Here is a 23,739-nt window from a genome sequence, read left to right as displayed (position 1 = left end):
ATTTTCAGAAGTAATTAAGCTGCTTGCAATTTTTTGTTGTTGCTGATTTGAATACAGTAGTCATTTCAATTCAGGCACATCTGCAATTATTATTGTTATCAACATAGTAGTAATAATGAACACATTTGTCAAATTAAAATACAGGGTTGTTTAAAAAAATAAATAAAAAAATAAAAAAATAAAGATTTCCGGAATCTGATGACGTATCTCCTGCTGATTGGCGGCCATGTTTGACAGACAGCAAAGTGAAGACCGGATGGACGAAACCATCACACCCTCACACGTCATAATTAGCTTCTTTCAGTGGCGTTTTAGGATTGATTCCAAGGAGGATTGCAATTGTGTGTGTAAATTAGACAGCTAGATTACAAATAAGGCTGATCAACGATTAGTTTTGTGTGAAAACAACCAATTTAAGACAAAGGGAACCCCCTTGTTAGTCCACCATGATGGTGCTGCTAATAAACATCCATAGAGGATGACGACACGGTGAAGATGGACACCTGGGAAGGGACTCGGACAACAATGAGGATTCTATTTGATTTATGACCTCTATTTGTAATGTACTTAATGAAAAAATTAAAACAAAAATACGATAGAGTGGTCGTGATGTTAGTGCTGTGGACGATGCTGATCTCCGGTAGCGGATGGCGGGGGGTCGCGCCGAGCCCTACCGACGAGGGAGCACTGCGGGCCGGCCAAGGAGATCATGGAGAGCCGGGCCACCAGGAGCACCATAAGGATTCTTACAGTACCTTCGCCTCCGAGTTCTTAGAGTCCAGATATCTGTCTGATGACAGTGAGTAATACTTCTTTATACCTCCAGATAGATATAGTATATCCTATATACTTGCAGGAAAGGATTTCAGCACCCAGGCCAGCTCCCCCATAGGGTGGCGACCTCAACCCCCATCTGATTGTATTGTGTGTGTAATATACAGAGGTGGGTAGAGTAGCCAGAAATTGTACTCAAGTAAGAGTACTGTTACTTTAGAGATTTATTACTCAAGTAAAAGTAATGAGGAGTCACCCAAATATTTACTTGAGTAAAAGTAAAAAGTATGTTGTGAAAAAACTACTCAAGTACTGAGTAACTGATGAGTAACATACACACACATATCATATATATATATATATATATACACACACATTTATATGTATATACATATATATATATATATATATATATATATATATATATATATATATATATATATATATATATATATATATATATATATATATATACACATATATATATATATATATATACAGTATATAATTTGTATTTATTTATTTTGCCGTTTTTGTTTACATGTTAAAGGTGTTTTAATGAATATACATGCATGTTTAACACATATAGATTCCTTTCTTTCATGAAGACAAGAATATAAGTTGGTGTATTACCTGATTATGATGACTTGCATTGATTGTAATCAGACAGTAGTGCTGATAGCGTCCACGTTTTCAAATGGAGGAGAAAAAAAGTTCCTCCTTTCTGTCTAATACCACATGAAAGTGGTTGGTTTTTGGCATGTTATTTGTCCAGCTTCCATATTCGTTTTTATACACTTTACAAGAAATACATTGGCGGCAAACTCCGTAGCTTGCTAGCTTGTTTGCGCTGGCTTTCGGAGACTCTTGTTTTGAAAGCGCAGGCGCGATGGAGCGGCACTTTTATTGTGAAGACAGGAACTGTGCAGTCAGTCTTTAGGCTTTTGACGGGATGTACGGTTGAAATAAAAAAGGGTCTTTTTTCCTTCACACTTTTGATTGATTGATTGAAACTTTTATTAGTAGATTGCACAGTACAGTATATATTCCGTACATCCATCCATCAATTTGACCACTAAATGGTAACACCCCAATAAGTTTTTCAACTTGTTTAAGTCAGGTCATGTGACCGCCTGGCTCTGTTTGATTGGTCCAACGTCACCAGTGACTGCATCTGATTGGTGGAACGGAGTGAACGTCACCAGTGACTGCATCTGATTGGTGGAACGGAGTGAACGTCACCAGTGACTGTATTTGTTGAAACGCAGGCACTATGAAGGTCTGTCTGACAGACCAAAACAAACAAAGCGTGCATTAACAGATCGATAAAAATTAGTAGCGAGTAGCGAGCTGAATGTAGATAAAAGTAGCGGAGTAAAAGTAGCGTTTCTTCTCTATAAATATACTCAAGTAAAAGTAAAAGTATGTTGCATTAAAACTACTCTTAGAAGTACAATTTATCCCAAAAGTTACTCAAGTAGATGTAACGGAGTAAATGTAGCGCGTTACTACCCACCTCTGGTAATATATATATATATATATATATATATATATATATATATATATATATATATATATATATATATATATATATATATATATATATATATATATATATATATATATATATAAACACAGTAGAGAAAAGTGACTTTATACAATGTATTATTGCTATTGGTATTATTATTGTAGGTAAGTACAGTGCTGTGCACAGTCAGATTTTATTGTTTTGTTTTTACATTTTGACAGCAATCATTGTAACACATTAAATCAATCAAGCAATCAAAGTTTATTTATATAGCACTTAATCACATATGTCTCAAAGAGCTGCACAAGCCACAACGACATCCTCGGCTCAGATCCCACATCAGGGCAGGAAAGAATGCAACCCAATGGGATACTATGAGAAACCTTGGAGGGGGACGCAGATGTGGGGAGAGTATTAATTAGCTTTAGCTAAGGTAAGCATGCGTTTATAAATTATTAAACTATCACTCCATGCTTGATGGAAAACCTCAAGTTTAGTTGCACGCCATTTGCGTTCCAGCTTTCTACATGATAGTTTAAGAGCTCTGATTTCTTCTGTAAAACAGGGGGTACGCCTTTTAGGGTCCTTTTTTAGTCTTAGCGGTGCTCTACTATCAATGGTGTCGCGCAGGGCATCGTTAAAGTTGTTGGTGAGGTTATCGATAGAGCCCACATAATTTGGGATTGGCCATTGGCCATTACCGAAGGCAGTAGGCCAGCAAGAGTCATAATTGTGACAGCATTAATGTGGTGCCTGCTAAAGCAGTTATTATTAGTAGCTTGTTGACAAGGAGTCAGAACTTCGAATTTTATAGGTAATGATCGGACATTACTTTAGTGTACGGCAGAGGTGGGACCAAGTCATTGTTTTGCAAGTCACAAGTAAGTCTCAAGTCTTTGCCCTCAAGTCCGAGTCAAGTCCCGAGTCAAGACAGGCAAGCCCCGAGTCAAGTCCAAAGTCAAGACTGGAAAGTCTCAAGTCAAGTCCTTAGTCCTGCATTTTGAGTTTCGAGTCCTTTCAAGTCCTTTTAACCACAGACTAATATATTAACACAGATTGTGTATGCTTTTCAAACGCTGTATTTATTTATTAAAACAAGTGCATTTTAAATTGCAGGAAAGAAAATTGTGCTGACATTGCACTTTATAATAGCACTATTAACCAGTCATTTTAAACATTAACTCATTCCTTTACAGAACAAACACATTGAAAAATAAAGTGCAAATGTACTTATTTGTACAAAAGTGTTAACATTGAAAAAACATGACATATACGTGAACATAACAAAAAAGTTGTACTTTTTATATGTCAGGGCCCTATGCTGCATTGCATTTGCAAAAGACCAAATTAGCCAAGAGTCTGTCAGTCATTTGTGCACGATGGGGGCGTAGTATGATGCCACCATGGCTGAAAACTCGCTCCACTGGAGCACTGGAGGCAGGCACTGCCAAGACTCTCATGGCCACTCGGAACAGTGAAGGAAGAGTCTTCATGTTCAATGCCCAGAACAAAAGGGGGGAGAGAGTTGTTTTGGGTTGGTGCACTACTTGTAAGTGTATCTTGTGTTTTTTATTTTGATTTAATTAAAAAAAGAAAAGAAAAAAAAATATTTCTTGTGCGGCCCGATACCAATCGATCCACGGACCAGTACCGGGCCGCGGCCCGGTGGTTGGGGACCACTGAGGTAAACAACCAACAGTATGTCAGAAAGCTAGCTAAAACGGTACACATATTCATAATATAGTATACATTTTAACTGACCTTTATTTTAGTATTTTTGTCTTTTTTTAGGTGGCTAAAATACGCGGTGCTGCTGACCGCCGTCTAACGTTACGTGTGATATATTGACTAACGTAACCCTGCTTGAAAAAAATCACTGAACAAAAAGTATGAATAAGGTAGTGAACTGCAACAGATTCCCGTGTTTGCAATAACGTTATAACGTTAGCAGTGAGTTTACAGCCTCACTGATTTAACTACACAGCAAATAAAAGTCACGTTACTTAGCCAATAAACGTTATCTTACATTCAAAACTTACCGTTCTTTGTGCAACTTCAAATGCCGGACGAAGTTGGAAGTTGTTGCCTCTCCATCAGTAATTTTCGAACCGCATGTGTTGTATACTGCAAACCGTTTTGTGTTGACCACCTCGTAATTTTTATACCCAAACAAAATTATTTTTGGTATCATTTTTTGTTCACTGGCGTGTGGTTTGGACATGTCTTCTTCGTTGGTTGTCCTGCAATTTGATTGGATGAATGCTGTGTGATGAAAACAAAGTAGATCTAATTTGATTGGCTGTTGTACTGAGACCACACCAGCTGACACACGCAACGCTGATAGACAAGTACACGATGAAAAATACGGAGCGCTCCCGAATAACTTTTTCATCTTTGGGTTTTGGGGAAAGTAGCAAGTCATGTCAAGTCATGTCAATTCAAAAGGCTCAAGTCCAAGTGAAGTCACAAGTCATTGATGTTAAAGTCTAAGTCGAGTTGCAAGTCTTTTTACATTTTGTCAAGTCGAGTCTAAAGTCATCAAATTCATGACTCGAGTCTGACTCGAGTCCAAGTCATGTGACTCGAGTCCACACCTCTGGTGTACGGAGTACCATAACTTTAGAGGTGGTAACACCCCGGACAAGGACAAGATCTATCATATTACTGTTGCTATGCGTGGGTTCATTTATTATTTGTGTAAGACCACAGCTATCAATTATAGTCTGGAGCGCCACGCACAAAGTGTCTGATGGGGTATTCATATAGTTAATAAAATCCCCCATTATAATTATATTGTCGACATGCGTCACTAGCTCAGTGACAAACTCTGAAGTGGGGCGGTAGATAACAGCCAGGTAAAGAGGTAGCGGTGTGACATACCTCATAATAAGCACCTAAAATGATTTATATTTATTACTTAGGTTAGGGGTAAAGTTAAGGTTTTCATTGTATATTAGTGCGACCAGGTTTCGCTGAGACGTTAAGATTGCTGTCTCTAATGACCTCATTAACTAATAACGTTTTGGGAGACAAGGATCTTATGTTTAAAAAGCCCATATTTTAGATAGTGGGTTGTTTTGAGGATTTTTTTTGTTAATATTATCCGTAGTAGTGATATTAATAACGTTACTTTTATTTTGTGTGTGCGCCTTAAAAAAATTTGACCATATCTAGGAAATTACATAAGGGAATCTTCAGATTGTTTGCTTGGTGCTGCGATAAACTGAACGCGTCATAATTTTCATATTTCCAGCATACTTTGTAGAGGACTGACACAAGGATCAATGAAGAATCCCTTACATTTTACAAACCCCGTTTCCATATGAGTTGGGAAATTGTGTTAGATGTAAATATAAACGGAATACAATGATTTGCAAATCATTTTCAACCCATATTCAGTTGAATATGCTACAAAGACAACATATTTGATGTTCAAACTGATAAACATTGTTTTTTTTGCAAATAATCATTAACTTTAGAATTTGATGCCATCAACACATGACAAAGAAGTTGGGAAAGGTGGCAATAAATACTGATAAAGTTGAGGAATGCTCATCAAACACTTATTTGGAACATCCCACAGGTGAACAGGCAAATTGGGAACAGGTGGGTGCCACGATTGGGTATAAAAGTAGATTCCATGAAATGCTCAGTCATTTACAAACAAGGATGGGGCGAGGGTCACCACTTTGTCAACAAATGTGTGAGCAAATTGTTGAACAGTTTAAGAAAAACTTTTCTCAACCAGCTATTGCAAGGAATTTAGGGATTTCACCATCTACGGTCCGTAATGTCATCAAAGGGTTCAGAGAATCTGGAGAAATCACTGCACGTAAGCAGCTAAGCTCGTGACCTTCGATCTCTCAGGCTGTACTGCATCAACAAGCGACATCAGTGTGTAAAGGATATCACTACATGGGCTCAGGAACACTTCAGAAACCCACTGTCAGTAACTACAGTTGGTCGCTACATCTGTAAGTGGAAGTTAAAACTCTCCTATGCAAGGCGAAAACCGTTTATCAACAACACCCAGAAACGCCGTCGGCTTCGCTGGGCCTGAGCTCATCTAAGATGGACTGATACAAAGTGGAAAAGTGTTCTGTGGTCTGACAAGTCCACATTTCAAATTGTTTTTGGAAACTGTGGACGTCATGTCCCCCGGACCAAAGAGGAAAAGAACCATCCGGATTGTTACAGGCGCAAAGTTGAAAAGCCAGCATCTGTGATGGTATGGGGGTGTATTAGTGCCCAAGACATGGGTAACTTACACATCTGTGAAGGCGCCATTAATGCTGAAAGGTACATACAGGTTTTGGAGCAACATATGTTGCCACCCAAGCAACGTTACCATGGACGCCCCTGCTTATTTCAGCAAGACAATGCCAAGCCACGTGTTACATCAACGTGGCTTCATAGTAAAAGAGTGCGGGTACTAGACTGGCCTGCCTGTAGTCCAGACCTGTCTCCCATTGAAAATGTGTGGCGCATTATGAAGCTTAAAATACCACAACGGAGACCCCCGGACTGTTGAACAACTTAAGCTGTACATCAAGCAAGAATGGGAAAGAATTCCACCTGAGAAGCTAAAAAAATGTGTCTCCTCAGTTCCCAAACGTTTACTGAGTGTTGTTAAAAGGAAAGGCCATGTAACACAGTGGTGAACATGCCCTTTCCAAACTACTTTGGCATGTGTTGCAGTCATGACATTCTAAGTTAATTATTATTTTCAAAAAAAAAAAAAAAGTGTATGAGTTTGAACATCAAATATGTTGTCTTTGTCGTGCATTCAATTGAATATGGGTTGAAAAGGATTTGCAAATCATTGTATTCCGTTTATATTTACATCTAACACAATTTCCCAACTCATATGGAAACGGGGTTAGTACAAGGAATATACTTACAATGGCATTGAAGCAACATTATAGCACCTCCTGTTTGTTACATATCATCTACATCAGGGATTCTCAAACTGTAATAGGTGGGCTTTATCTAGTGGTACACCAAATAATCACTTATTTAAATGTTTAAACACAATGTTACTGTTCAAACTGTGTGTAATGTTACAGTAGGCAAAACATTAAATATAATTGTTAAATTAATTCTCTGCCTTGTTTGTAATGAATAAGTAGGCCTAGTACGCTACTGTATTTTAATGTTGGTCATTATGGTGGTACTTGGAGAGCCACTGGGACAGCACAGTGGCACAGTAGTTAGTGCGCGTGCCTCACAATAGGAAGGTCCTGGGTCTTTCTGTGTGGAGTTTACATGTTCTGTTTACATGTTTCCGCTCATCTCCAAAAACATGCACCTGGGGATATGCTGATTGCCAACACTAAACTGGCCCTAGTTTGTGAATGTGAGTGTGAATGCTGTCCATCTGTGTTGGCCCTGCCATTAGGTGGTGACTTGTCCAGGGTGTACGCTGCCTTCAACCAGAGTGCAGCTGGGATGGACTCTTGATGAAGGTCTTTAGAGTCCTGTTATTTGGTTCCAGGTACTCCAATATCCGTGTTTGTAGGATTGAGTCGTAGGTGAACAGGTTGGTGCTCAGCAAATTGACCTGTAGTAGTATTGTAGTAGCTGGTATTTGTCTCCCTTGGTGTTATTGTTAATACCTTTCTGTGCTCTGCTCATGTATCCATTTGCCTACTCGTCTGTTATGATGCCTGATAGGAGCTCCCATACGGTGCTATAAGGCAGGTTCTTGGTCAGTAGTTCGATGGTTCTGTTTCTGGAGTCTTTCAGGATGAGGACTATCCTGAATTTGGGCTGCCCGCTGTGGATGTGTCCCTGATGTTAGCAACTGTTTTATTTGGCTGGGTCTATTCTAGGGATGTAACAATATGAGGTAATAATGATAACCGCAATAAAATTCCCGACGGTAAGTGTTATCATTTTAAATTGAAATTATTGAAAAAACGTGATTGATAACTGCACAGAGTGACGAGTGCCAGCTCGCTAGCTTAAATGCTAACATTAAAAAACAAGAGACCTTAACGTCTTTCCCCATTAAGGAACGACATACCCCAATTCAATCTTATATAAACACATTACTGTCTGAGTAACCAAGATATTCAATTGTGCACTTTGAACCTACAAGCTGTGCTCTTTTAGACAGAGTGATCGTTCCATACTCGGAGGAATACGATACAGAAGTGTTTTTATAAGGACCACTGAACAGAGTAGGATGCCACGAGGAAATAATGATTGATTTTATTTGTTACTCATTTATAATTAAAGCTTACATAATATAAGACTACAACATTCCCAGTGAAGCATAAGAAACACAAACTATGAACAAATTGTGGCTTTTCTAACAACGTGTTTGTTTTAGTTTAAAAATATTAACTTGGTCAACAGATTTCAGTGTCTGTATAAATACTTTTTTACCACATTCTACAATACCGCAATAATAATAATAATAATAATAACAGGGGTGATTTTGGCCAGGATAACTGAAATATGAAATATAATAAATAAGTACCGTATTTTTCGGACTATAAGTCGCAGTTGTTTTCATAGTTAGGCCGGGGGTGCGACTTATACTCAGGAGCGACTTATGTGTGAAATTATTAACACATTACCGTAAAATATCAAATATTATTTAGCTCATTCATGTAAAAGACTAGACGTATAAGATTTCATGGGATTTAGCGATTAGGAGTGACAGATTGTTTGGTAAACGTATAGCATGTTCTATATGTTATAGTTATTTGACGGTATAGCTCGGTTGGTAGAGCGGCCGTGCCAGCAACTTGAGGGTTGCAGGTTCGATCCCCGCTTCCGCCATCCTAGTCACTGCCGTTGTGTCCTTGGGCAAGACACTTTACCCACCTGCTCCCAGTGCCACCCACACTGGTTTAAATGTAACTTAGATATTGGGTTTCACTATGTAAAGCGCTTTGAGTCACTTGAGAAAAAGCGCTATATAAATGTACTTCACTTCACTTCACTTGAATGACTCTTACCATAATATGTTACGTTAACATACCAGACACGTTCTCAGTTGTTGTTATTTATGCCTCATATAACGTACACTTATTCAGCCTGTTGTTCACTATTCTTTATTTATTTTAAATTGCCTTTCAAATGTCTATTCTTGGTGTTGGGTTTTATCAAATACATTTCCCCAAAAAATGCGACTTATACTCCAGTGCGACTTATATATGTTTTTTTCCTTCTTTATTGTGCATTTTCGGCTGGTGCGACTTATACTCTGGAGCAACTTATACTCCGAAAAATACGGTATAATGAAATAACATGACTGAATATAAAATGTTCATATCGTTCATCATTAGTCTTACAATTTTCCAATCTACCAATCTTGCTAAAACATATACAGGGTGACCCCAAAAAACAGAACCCTTTCAAATCTTATTAAATCCTCCAAAGGTCCAACAAATTTCAAGAAACTCGATGACCCTAAACTTCAATCTGTTTTTGATCATTCCCCAATGTTTCAGTTATCTTGGTCTCTTTGCATAAAAGTTGGTGTTCTTTCCAAAATATGCACCAATGGGCTCTGCTGAGTTGGTGGCAAGGTTGTATACGTCGCATAAAATTGTCAATTACTGTAACACATTCCTCTTTGGGATTTTAGAATTGATATATTGCACGGTCCCATACTCTCCGACCATCCGAAACCCAGTCAAAGATTCAGTTTTTTGATGGATCATGACCACTACAGTGTATGATTTGTTAGAGAAATAGGCCTCTACGTAAAATATACTGTATATTGCTATGAGCTGATTGTTGATAGCAGTAGAGCAATACAGACTATATGAGATTGTGGTATAATCAATCGTTAGTCATAATTGCACAACTGTGCGTTGGGGAGACACAGTGATTATGTTGCATCCTTGCAGGTTATCCATTTCCCACCGCTCCACCTGTGGACCCGTTTGCCAAAATCAAAGTGATCGACTGTGGAGTGACCAAAGGATGCATCAGGTGAGAGCAAAGCAGCAAATGTCTCTTGAACAAAAAACACACACCCAGTGTACTGTTCGATTGCCTTGAGTGTGTGTGCGTGTGTGTGTGTGTGTGTGTGTGTGTGTGTGTGTGTGTGTGTGTGTGTGTGTGTGTTCAGGTATGGAAAGCCCGGCTGCGACGCTGAGACATGTGACTACTTCCTGAGTTACCGTCGCATCGGCACAGATGTAGAATATGAGATGAGTGCAGACACTGACGGCTGGGTGGCTGTAGGTTTCTCCTCTGACAAGAAAATGGTGAGCAGCTGGACTTTAGAAAAATATTAGGTCATTTTACACTAAAAGTTCAGGAACTTTAAGTTTCTGGAACCTCTAGTTACTGGAACTAAAGGTTCCTTTAGAAGTGTGTACTTTTAGTTTTCACCACATTTCACAGTTCAGGGTACACTGTAAAAAAAAAAAAAGCCACGCAATTTACAGTACGTTAAAATACCAGCAGCTGTGGTTGCTAGGAATTCACCGTAAAACTAATTAGGGCCCATATTAGTGTTGCCAATCAGCCTAGGAAGCCGGAGTACCTGGAGAGAACCCACACAGTCAGGGGGAATCAAACTCAGGACCTTCTCACGGTGAGGCACGAACGCTAACCACTGCACCAACCTGTTATAAACACTAGCATCTGCAAAATTCCTGTGTTTCCGAGACATCTGAGCGTTATATGATGATTTTAACTAGAACGTTTTTTAACTAGAACGTTTTTGTACAACCTTTCACTGGACAAACCACAAGTGAGCTACTAAAAACGAGCCTTAAATGCTCCCGTATCTGATAAATAGCTGCTTGCAGCAAGTTCCAACACACTTAAACACACAGCCTGGTTCATTTGGATGCAGTTTACAATGAAGCGCATGGACATAACCTGTCAACTTCTCAAACGACTTACCACAAAAATACAAGAAAACATGTTGTTAGCCAAAAGTTAACTAGGCTACTGCTTTAACACAAACCCCTAAAACAATTAGGTATGCTCTACATTTAAAAGTACAATCTGTAAAATCTTTAATTTCGACAGAATAAAGAAAAGTTTAGAGTCGTTGCATGCTTGTGACATTACAATATTTGCAAATACATCGTACATTTTTTTTTTACATTTTCACAGTAAAGTCATGTGTTTTCTACATATTATAACCATAGTAATTAAGGTTATCTACTGTAGGAATTCACTGCATTAATGTGAGTAACTATTTTTGATTTTAAGGTGTTTACTGTTGCTTTTTAACAATTTCCATAGTTTTTACGGTCATTTTTTACAATGTAGTTTATACAAATTTCTACAATCATACTATGTAAATAAACAATATTATGTCATATTTCTTTTAACTATAGTGTAAGTAAATGAAATACAAAACAATAATATACAAAACAATGTGATTTAAAAATTAAGTGTACCGAATGTTCATAAAAAAAATCAGGCTTTTGTCCTCAGGTGTCCAACATTCAGAAAGTCGTCCTCTCAGTAAATGATGAATTCATGAGGGTCAGGCGAGTCCTTATGGTCCATTTCTGCTGTAAACAACAATATATAAAGAATACATCTTAATGTTTATCCCACGGCTACGACACAAACACATCGGATTTAGTGTTAACTTGTTACATTAGCATTCTGTTCACTCGTGTTGAGGCTGGTAACTACAAACCCCGTTTCCATATGAGTTGGGAAATTTTGTTAGATGTAAATATAAACGGAATACAATGATTTGCAAATCCTTTTCAACCCATATTCAGTTGAATATGCTACAAAGACAACATATTTGATGTTCAAACTGATAAACATTTTTTTTTTTGCAAATAATCATTAACTTTAGAATTTGATACCAGCAACACGTGACAAAGAAGTTGGGAAAGGTGGCAATAAATACTGATAAAGTTGAGGAATGCTCATCAAACACTTATTTGGAACATCCCACAGGTGAACAGGCAAATTGGGAACAGGTGGGTGCCATGATTGAGTATAAAAGTAGATTCCATGAAATGCTCAGTCACAAACAAGGATGGGGCAAAGGTCACTACTTTGTCAACAAATGCGTGAGCAAATTGTTGAACTGTTTAAGAAAAACCTTTCTCAACCAGCTATTGCAAGGAATTTAGGGATTTCACCATCTACGGTCCGTAATATCATCAATAGGTTCAGAGAATCTGGAGAAATCACTGCACGTAGGCAGCTAAGCCCGTGACCTTCGATCCCTCAGTCTGTACTGCATCAACAAGCGACATCAGTGTGTAAAGGATATCACCACATGGGCTCAGGAACACTTCAGAAACCCACTATCAGTAACTACAGTTGGTCGCTGCATCTGTAAGTGCAAGTTAAAACTCTCCTATGCAAGGTGAAAACCGTTTATCAACAACACCCAGAAACGCCGTCTGCTTCGCTGGGCCTGAGCTCATCTAAATGGACTGATACAAAGTGGAAAAGTGTTATGTGGTCTGACGAGTCCACATTTCAAATTGTTTTTGGAAACTGTGGACGTCGTGTCCTCCGGACCAAAGAGGAAAAGAACCATCCGGATTGTTATAGGCGCAAAGTTGAAAAGCCAGCATCTGTGATGGTATAGGGGTGTACTAGTGCCCAAGACATGGGTAACTTACACATTTGTGAAGGCGCCATTAATGCTGAAAGGTACATACAGGTTTTGGAGCAACATATGTTGCCATCCAAGCAACGTTACCATGGACGCCCCTGCTTATTTCAGCAAGACAATGCCAAGCCACGTGTTACAACAATGTGGCTTCATAGTAAAAGAGTGCGGATACTAGACTGGCCTGCCTGTAGTCCAGACCTGTCTCCCATTGAAAATGTGTGGCGCATTATGAAGCCTAAAATACCACAACTGAGACCCCCGGACTGTTGAACAACTTAAGCTGTACATCAAGCAAGAATGGGAAATAATTCCACCCGAGAAGCTTAAAAAGTGTGTCTCCTCAGTTCCCAAACGTTTACTGAGTGTTGTTAAAAGGAAAGACCATGTAACACAGTGGTGAACATGCCCTTTCCCAACTACTTTGGCACGTGTTGCAGCCATGAAATTCTAAGTTAATTATTATTTGCAAAAAAAAAAAAAGTTTATGAGTTTGAACATCAAATATCTTGTCTTTGCAGTGCATTCAATTGAATATGGGTTGAAAAGGATTTGCAAATCATTGTATTCGTTTATTTTTACATCTAACACAATTTCCCAACTCATATGGAAACGGGGTTTGTACACAAATGACAGGTCACTGACTATTTTTACATGTACCAATAAAGTAAAAAGTGAACATTTGATGTGATTTACCTCCGTTCCACTCGTTTACTGCCTCCTTTATTTCACATTCATCCAACAAAGTCTCAGAGTAGTAAGCACCTGAGGTTGCCACTTCGAGTCTGGCTGAATACTACATACTCTTCTGTAAATACTTTAAAAATAATCTGTCCCCTTCTCGAACTTTGGCGTACCAAAATGAAGTTTGTAAAAAGATAATAAACAACATTAAACTGCATATAGTTCAAAGACTACGGCTGAGTAAAAACACTGCAAGATAGTTCCACTGATCAGCGGTCTTCCGCACACAGATGCCCCACAAAAGTTCCTGCAAGTCGAGAGTTCCTTTTGGGGGTTTTTCTTCGTTGTCTAATATGTTGTAATAGAATTACACAAGAAATGGGACGTAAACAAATTGTCCTGGCCTGCTCCGTAATGGCGGTCGTGTGTTTGAAAAAATAAGTTTTAGGAATGAATGTGTTCAAACAATCAGCGGCCGACAGCACAGCCCGCCCCCTCGAAAGTTTCAAGAACCTTCCAAAAGTCTCACCTCGCTGGCAGAAACTAAAATAGTTCCTAAATAATTCAATCTAACCGGGTAGTTTTGGGTGGAAACACAGGGGAAACTTTACTTACCTGGGTAAATGTGAAAGTTCCTGAAAAGGTTTCAGCGGTGGAAAAGGGCAATTGTCAATGGATACAAGATCTATCATACATCTCAGCAAGCATCTTTTTTACAGTATGTATTTTCAAAGAACTATAGAAATAATAAGTGGATAATATTTACGAACAAAATTGCTTGTTGAACGGGGATTGTAAATAGAAAAGTGTGTATATCAATGCAAATGTATCCATAAAAAACGACGTAAACATAAATAATGGATTCCAGCCTCGACAAAAGTCCATATTTTAGTAAAGGTTTGTACACTTTGAACACAATACCGTATATCAAACAAACTTAAGGGGATGATGTATCCACTTTCTATTTAATAAAGTCAAAACAACAACAACTACCGTATTTTTCCACTATAAGGCACACTTTCAATCATTTCATTTTCTCAAAAATCGACATTGTAACGTTGTAAACCCGGTGCGCCTAATGTACGTATTAATTCAGGTTGAGCTTACCGACTTCGAAGCAATTTTATTTGGTACATGGTGTAATAATAAGTGTGACCAGTATATATACAGTATATACAGTACATAAGAGATACGTGTGGATTGCAGGTTGACAGTCATCTGTTCAACAAATGATGCTAGCAAGCACCCGTAAGCAGGCAACACTAAAACTTTGATGTTTTATTGAGAATAGAGAACATTACACATGCCGCTCAAAAATCTGTCAAAATGTTTTAGTACAACTCTGGGAAGCTATGAAGCCTCACTGCTTGACCAAAAAATGTCACTTATTAGGAGACATATTATCTGGTGTTTTGTTTCACAATGTTATGCAAGACCAACTGTTCTTACCTAGTGGTACCTGCTGATGTGTATTTGGGATCTGCATAAGTACCGCCATTGTAGTCCGCACCATAGTCAATAAGCTCCTTCTTTTTCTCTATCCTCTTGTTATGGGGCATTCATCCTCCGCTCTTGCCATTTCTAATATTAAGTAGTGTACAGTTCTAATTTATATCTGTCAGTAGACTCCAAAAGGAAGAAAAAGTAAAAACTACAACATGGCTGACGGAGAGAAGACGCTGTCGAAGTGGAGGCACGTAAATAAGACCGCCCACAAAATGGCGCATTCTAAAGAGACGGTGAGAAAGCAGCTTAAATATGATCTGTAAAACATAATTTATGCAACATTTTGACCAAATAACGACCATTACCTGTTATGTAGACCACAAGAAAATGTTTCAGATGTAGAAAAAAAATCATAATATGACTCCTTTAATGGGGCTTATACAAACCCCGTTTCCATATGAGTTGGGAAATTGTGTTAGATGTAAATATGAACGGAATACAATGATTTGCAAATCCTTTTCAACCCAAAATCAGTTGAATATGCTACAAAGACAACATATTTGATGTTCAAACTGATAAACATTTTTTTTTTTGCAAATAATCAGTAACTTAAGAATGTGATGCCAGCAACACGTGACAAAGAAGTTGGGAAAGGTGGCAACAAATACTGATAAAGTTGAGGAATGCTCATCAAACACTCTTTTGGAACATCCCACAGGTGTACAGGCTAATTGGGAACAGGTGGGTGCCATGATTGGGTATAAAAACAGCTTCCCAAAAAATGCTCAGTCTTTCACAAGAAAGGATGGGGCGAGGTACACCCCTTTGTCCACAACTGCGTGAGCAAATAGTCAAACAGTTTAAGAACAACGTTTCTCAAAGTGCAATTGCAAGAAATTTAGGGATTTCAACATCTACGGTCCATAATATCATCAAAAGGTTCAGAGAATCTGGAGAAATCACTCCACGTAAGCGGCATGGCCGGAAACCAACATTGAATGACCGTGACCTTCGATCCCTCAGACGGCACTGTATCAAAAACCAACATCAATCTCTAAAGGATATCACCACATGGGCTCAGGAACACTTCAGAAAACCACTGTCACTAAATACAGTTGGTCGCTACATCTGTAAGTGCAAGTTAAAGCTCTACTATGCAAAGTGAAAGCCATTTATCAACAACATCCAGAAACGCCGCCGGCTTCTCTGGGCTCGAGATCATCTAAGATGGACTCATGCAAAGTGGAAAAGTGTTCTGTGGTCTGACGAGTCCACATTTCAAATTGTTTTTGGAAATATTCGACATCGTGTCATCCGGACCAAAGGGGAAGCGAACCATCCTGACTGTTATCGACGCAAAGTTCAAAAGCCAGCATCTGTGATGGTATGGGGGTGTATTAGTGCCCAAGACATGGGTAACTTACACATCTGTGAAGGCACCATTAATGCTGAAAGGTACATACAGGTTTTGGAACAACATATGCTGCCATCTAAGCGCCGTTACTATGGACGCCCCCTGCTTATTTCAGCAAGACCATGCCAAGCCACATTCAGTACGTGTTACAACAGCGTGGCTTCGTAAAAAAAGAGTGCGGGTTCTTTCCTGGCCCGTCTGCAGTCCAGACCTGTCTCCCATCGAAAATGTGTGGCGCATTATGAAGCGTAAAATACGACAGCTGAGACCCCGGACTGTTGAACGACTGAAGCTCTACGTAAAACAAGAATGGGAAAGAATTCCACTTTCAAAGCTTCAACAATTAGTTTCCTCACTTCCCAATCGTTTATTGAGTGTTGTTAAAAGAAAAGGCCATGTAACACAGTGGTGAACATGCCCTTTCCCAACTACTTTGGCACGTGTTGCAGCCATGAAATTCTAAGTTAATTATTATTTGCAAAAAAAAAAAAAAAAAGTTTATGGGTTTGAGCATTAAATATCTTGTCTTTGTAGTGTATTCAATTGAATATGAGTTCAAAAGGATTTGCAAATCATTGTATTCCGTTTATATTTACATCTAACACAATTTCCCAACTCATATGGGAACAGGGTTTGTAATTCGGTGCACCTTTTGTATGAGAATAGACCTGAAAGATGCACCCTATGGTCCGAAAAATACATTAGCTGAACTGTCCTCGCATGCAGCCGTACTGCTGACAGACACACACATTGTCGCTAGCCCTGTGGTGTCACAGACTGAAATCACAAAACTCCTTAACTTTAACAGCCAGGTCACTACAATGGTTAGGAATAAAAAATAAAATGCACTTTACCTTGTCGATTAATACTGTTTGCGTGCAATGGAAATGGAAGGGAGGGGGATGTGGAAAGCAGTGTCGACAACGCTGCGGATACTTCCTGAATGTTTCAGACCACACATTGCTTGTCTATTGCTGCCTTTAGACACAAATTGAGCTAACAAAACTAGAAACATGTTATAAAATGGCTAAAAACACACCAAAAGCACACAAAGTAGCATAGTAGCTAACAGCAGCATTCAGATGACGGAATGAGCAGTGAGCACCAGAGATCGACCCACCCGCCCACAATGGAAGTATTGCCGAGCACAAAATGGCTGCGCTGCAGGCACACAGTGGGTGGATGGAATGTTCGTACACAGAGACAAGGCCCGTTCACCATGGCATATTTGTATTCGGCCTGTGGTTCGTAAATAGAAAAGTTTGTAACATGAGTAGTTTGTAAATTGAATACATTTAATTTATTGTAAATGTAAATTTGTAAATTGTACATTTTAAACTGCTCAGTGGCCTTGTGGTTACAGTGTCCTGAGATCGGTAGGTCGGGAGTTCAAACCCCGGCCAAGTCATACCAAAGACTATAAAAATGGGACCCATTACCTCCCTGCTTGGCACTCAGCATCAAGGGTTGGAATTGGGGGTTACATCACCAAAAATGATTCCACCGCTGCTGCTCACTGCTCCCCTCACCTCCCAGAGGGTGGAACAAGGGGATGGGTCAAATGCAGAGAGTAATTTCGCCACACATAGTGTGTGTGTGTGACTATCAGTGGTACTTTAACTTTTGAGGTTCCACTTTACTTTAGAGTAGTCAGTTTGTATAAATAACTGTATATACAGTAAAGGTTTATAAGGCTGTCAACATTTTCTATACATTTCCCCAACACTGTCCTGTGTTTTTGTTTGAAATCACAACAACAACTCTCCTTTAACCAATGTAGTTTTTTTGCATTTTAAATCAATTTTAAATTGATCAAATAACTTACTTTTATAGTTGGAAGTGTTGCTTTTCACTTTTTTTTCACTTTCCCGACAGCTCAGGAAGTTGACTCACAGCCTTTTATTTGGCATTGGTGAAAAAATATAAACTTGTTTGAAGACTAAATATAGTAAATATCAATCAATCAATCTTTATTTATATAGCCCTAAATCACAAGTGTCTCAAAGGGCTGCACAAGCCACAACGACATCCTCGGTACAAAGCCCACATACGGGCAAGGAAAAACTCACCCCAGTGGGACGTCGATGTGAATGACTATGAGAAACCTTGGAGAGGACCGCATATGTGGGTAACCCCCCCCCTCTAGGGGAGACAGAAAGCAATGGATGTCGAGTGGGTCTGACATAATATTGTGAGAGTCCAGTCCATAGTGGATCCAACATAATAGTAAGAGTCCAGTCCATAGTGGGGCCAGCAGGACACCATCCCGAGCGGAGACGGGTCAGCAGCGTAGAGATGTTCCCAGCCGATGCACAGGCGAGCGGTCCACCCCGGGTCCCGACTCTGGACAGCCAGCACTTCATCCATGGCCACCGGACCTGTGCCCCCCCCCCCCCCCCCCCCCCCCCCTCAAGGAAAAGGGGAGCAGAGGAGAAAAGAAAAGAAACGGCAGATCAACTGGTCTAACAGGGGGGCTATTTAAAGGCTAGAGTATACAAATGAGTTTTAAGATGGGACTTAAATGCTTCTACTGAGGTAGCATCTCTAATTGTTACCGGGAGGGCATTCCATAGTACTGGAGCCCGAATAGAAAACGCTCTATAGCCCGCAGACTTTTTTTGGGCTCTGGGAATCACTAATAAGCCGGAGTTCTTTGAACGCAGATTTCTTGCCGGGACATATGGTACAATGCAATCGACAAGATTATAGAGGAATACAGTGGAATCCATTGATTCAGTCCCGTTTATGTCAGCATGTCGACCAACCCATCAATTCCTGGTCCACCGTGTTATTATTACAAAAAAAGTTAAGGATAATTTAGACTGTTTTGAACGTTTTATAGCCTTTGCTTATTTCCACAGGGCGGCGATGATGTCATGGCCTGCGTCCATGACGATAATGGCCGCGTACGCATCCATCACTTTTACAACGTTGGCCAGTGGGCAAAGGAGATCAAGAGAAACCCTGCCAGAGACGAGGAGGGCATCTTTGAGAGCAACCGCGTCACCTGTCGCTTTAAGCGTCCTCTGTATGTGCCCCGCGAGGAAACACTTGTGGACCTCCACCTGTCGTGGTACTACCTGTTTGCATGGGGGCCTGCCATACAAGGTCAGTGTCAGCCATTACAGGACTTTTTGCCTTTTTCCATCCCTCTTGAACATCATCACTATTGTCCCCCAGGCTCCATCACAAGACACGACATCGACAATCCTCCTGTGAGCGACCGCATGATCAGTATTTACAAGTACGAGGACATCTTCATGCCCTCCACTGCCTACCAGACCTTCAACTCCCCCCTCTGCTTACTGCTCATAGTAGCCCTCACCTTCTACTTGCTGATGGGAACACCGTGAAGACAGAGGCGGAGGAAGGGAAGATGTAGCAGCAATAAAAACAAGTGGCCATTTTGTTTTTGTCAGGAGACACAGCATTAGATATACAAACCCCGTTTCCATATGAGTTGGGAAATTGTGTTAGATGTAAATATAAACAGAATACAATAATTTGCAAATCCTTTTCAACCCATATTCAATTGAATGCACTACAAAGACAAGATATTTGATGTTCAAACTCATAAACTTTATTTATTTTTTGCAAATAATAATTAACTTAGAATTTCATGGCTGCAACACGTGCCAAAGTAGTTGGGAAAGGGCATGTTCACCACTGTGTTACATGGCCTTTCTTTTTAATAACACTCAGTAAACGATTGGGAACTGAGGAGAGACATTTTTTAAGCTTCTCAGGTGGAATTCTTTCCCATTCTTGCTTGATGTACAGCTTAAGTTGTTCAACAGTCCGGGGGTCTCCGTTGTGGTATTTTAGGCTTCATAATGCGCCACATATTTTCAATGGGAGACAGGTCTGGACTACAGGCAGGCCAGTCTAGTACCCGCACATTTTTTTACTAAGAAGCCACGTTGATGTAACACGTAGCTCGACATTGTCTTGCTGAAATAAGCAGGCGTGTCCATGGTAACGTTGCTTGGATGGCAACATATGTTGCTCCAAAACCTGTATGTACCTTTCAGCATTAATGGCGCCTTCACAGATGTCTAAGTTACCCATGTCTTGGGCACTAATACACCCCCATAGCATCACAGATGCTGGCTTTTCAACTTTGCGCCGATAACAATCCGGATGGTTCTTTACCTCTTTGGTCTGGAGGACACGACGTCCACAGTTTCCAAAAACAATTTGAAATGTGGACTCGTCAGACCACAGAACACTTTTCCACTTTGTATCAGTCCATCTTTGATGAGCTCAGGCCCAGCGAAGCCGACAGCGTTTCTGGGTGTTGTTGATAAACGGTTTTCGCCTTGCATAGGAGAGTTTTTACTTGCACTTACAGATGTAGCGACCAACTGTAGTTACTGACAGTGGGTTTCTGAAGTGTTCCTGAGCCCATGTGGTGATATCCTTTACACACTGATGTTGCTTGTTGATGCAGTACAGCCTGAGGGATTGAAGGTCACGGGCTTAGCTGCTTACGTGCAGTGATTTCTCCAGATTCTCTGAACTCTTTGATGATATTACGGACCGTAGATGGTGAAATCCCTAAATTCCTTGCAATAGCTGGTTGAGAAAGGTTTTTCTTAAACTGTTCAACAATTTGCTCACACATTTGTTGACAAAGTGGTGACCCTCGCCCCATCCTTGTTTGTGAATGACTGAGCATTTCATGGAATCTACTTTTATACCCAATCATGGCACCCACCTGTTCCCAATTTGCCTGTTCACCTGTGGGATGTTCCAAATAAGTGTTTGATGAGCATTCCTCAACTTTATCAGTATTTATTGCCACCTTTCCCAACTTTGTCACGTGTTGCTGGCATCAAATTCTAAAGTTAATGATTATTTGCAAAAAAAAAATGTTTATCAGTTTGAACATCAAATATGTTGTCTTTGTAGCATATTCAACTGAATATGGGTTGAAAATGATTTGCAAATCATTGTATTCCGTTTATGTTTACATCTAACACAATTTCCCAACTCATATGGAAACGGGGTTTGTATATCTGAAACACACTACAGCTACACTAGAGTATATTCTAAAGGTGCCATACGCTAAACTCACTTGAGAGTGGCCAGTTTTTTTGCAGCTTTATTCAAATTATGAGGACTTGTGGATAAAATCAAAGCATGCGCTCGAAAATCCCCACTGAGAAGCAAAAAAGAGCAGATGGCGAATGTTCACTGGCTCGTGATGAACTTCACTGAGGAGAGAAATGAACTAATAACAGCCTGCATCTTTTCATGACTTGATCACCCATTTTCTCTGATTGGCCATTTTTCTATAACTACCAGTGTGCATTTAATTTGTGAAATACCTTCATTATTTTTGCCAGGCTTGACTAATTTATATGTATTAATTATTTTTTAACAATAATTTTATTTTATAAACATTGCCAGATGTTTGTTGGGCAGTATGTTGACTGTGTTTTACAATGAGAGAGAGTGCTAGCTCAGATAATAAATGCAATAACTTACGGCGCCTCTCCCATTAAAGCAGCATACATGATGCCTACAAAACACTATTAGAATATTACAATAAAAATGTGTTGATAGTAATGAGTCCTGTTCATCACTCCATGCACACTATAAACTGCTTAGATGATCAATTCTCTACTATAGTACCACTAGCAGTATGTGGGCTTCTAGTCAGTGCACAGGTGTCAAACTCAAGGCCTGTGGCCCAGATCTGTCATTTAATGTGGTCCACCATTTCATTTATTGTGGTCTGCCTCTTCATTTATGTGGCCCACAACTGTTTGAGGTGACCCCTCCATGTCATTTAACGTGGTTCAATGACATGTGTGAGGCCAACAAATTGGCCTCACACATCAATTAATGTCGTCCGCCATGTCATTTATGTGGCCCACAACTGCATTAACGTGGTCCGCCACATCATTTATGCAATTTGGTTTGTCAAAACAAATTAATGTCGCCAGCCACATAATTAAAAGTGGTCCAGCGCATTATTTAAATGTGGCCCACCACATGATTTAATGTGGTACGCCACACCATGTGGTCAGCCGGATCATTTAAAGGGAGCCTATTAAGCAAAACCAACGTTTCTTACCTACTGGTACCTATTTTTATGTATTTGAAGTGAATGATATTTATATAGCACTTTTCTCTAGTGACTCATAGCGCTTTACATTGTGAAACCCATTATCTAAGTAACATTTAAACCAGTGTGGGTGGCACTGGGAGCAGGTAGGTAAATTGTCTTACCCAAGGACACGACAGTGACTAGGATGGCGGAGGCGGGGATCAAACCTGGAACCCTGAAGTGGCTGGCTCGGCCGCTGTACCAACCGAACCACAGGATTTGCATAAGTCACAACATTGTGAACTCAAACCCTGAAAGCAAGGCGGATATATTTACAAAAACAATCTTGCCTTCCTTCATACCTCCCCGAAAACTAGCCGTTTTGAATTTTCCCAATGTGTGACGTTTTTCCCCAGTTGTGGCTATATCCATATAAGGTGGAAATGTACCCGAAGATCTTTGCGCGAGTCCGCCATCGTAGTCCGACATTGAAGTCAATAAGCTTCTTCTATCTCGCTATCCTCTTGTTGTGGGGCAGACTGACTCGTACATGCACTTCCATCCTCCGCTGTTGCCATTTGTAATACAAAATAGAGTATCGCTCTAACTTATATCTTTCAGTAGACTCCTTATGGAAGAGCTAAAAACAAAACATGGTTGACGGAGAGAAGACACAGTCAAAGTGGAGGCGCGTCAATAAGACATGCATCTTGAAGAGACGGTCAGAAAGCGGCTTGAAGATGGTCTGTAAAACATAATCTATGCACAATTTTGACCAATCAAAGAAGTGTTTTAAATAAAGAAAAAAACAACATAATATGACCCTTTTAATGTGGCCCACCACCTTATTTAATGTAGCCATCATTTAACATAGCCCACCACACCATTTAAGTGGCCTGCGAAAGACTGGAAATAATAGTGCACTTTCTGGCTTAATTACCGGTATATATAGTAATATATGTTTTCTTTTAATTTTGACATAATACACATGTTGTACACTTTAATATTAATCTAATGATGCAAAAATAGGTTCCAAAGATATTTTTTTCATTCCCAAACATAAATACTTAAATGTCTGCTTGTGACCTTGACATACGATTTCATAGCAAATTATTCATCAAACATATATTAGGAACAAGGAGTAATCCTGCAACAAGGCTAATATTCAAATATATTCACATATATTCACTCTTACAAATGGCTATCTGAAGGAAATCATGACTGCGATGTGGCCCTCAATAAAACAAGTTTGACACCCCTCACCTAAT

At 39.6% G+C, this 23,739-nt stretch overlaps 1 protein-coding gene across 1 annotated transcript; it reads left to right on the top strand.

Annotated features, from left to right (window-relative positions):
• Nucleotides 1-300: 300 nt before the first annotated feature.
• frrs1l (ferric-chelate reductase 1-like) lies at nucleotides 301-21,987 on the top strand. Its single transcript, XM_061954855.2, has 5 exons — nucleotides 301-799; nucleotides 10,168-10,252; nucleotides 10,392-10,530; nucleotides 19,278-19,524; nucleotides 19,597-21,987. Exons 1-5 carry the CDS (start codon nucleotides 562-564, stop codon nucleotides 19,767-19,769), a joined length of 882 nt encoding a protein of 293 aa, XP_061810839.1. The 5' UTR covers nucleotides 301-561; the 3' UTR covers nucleotides 19,770-21,987.
• Nucleotides 21,988-23,739: the final 1,752 nt, after the last annotated feature.

This window comes from Nerophis lumbriciformis, linkage group LG04, assembly GCF_033978685.3.
Source record: "Nerophis lumbriciformis linkage group LG04, RoL_Nlum_v2.1, whole genome shotgun sequence".
NCBI lineage: Eukaryota > Metazoa > Chordata > Actinopteri > Syngnathiformes > Syngnathidae > Nerophis > Nerophis lumbriciformis.
The sequence above is the reverse complement of the archived record's forward strand: the minus strand, read 5'-3'. Positions and strand labels throughout refer to the sequence as shown.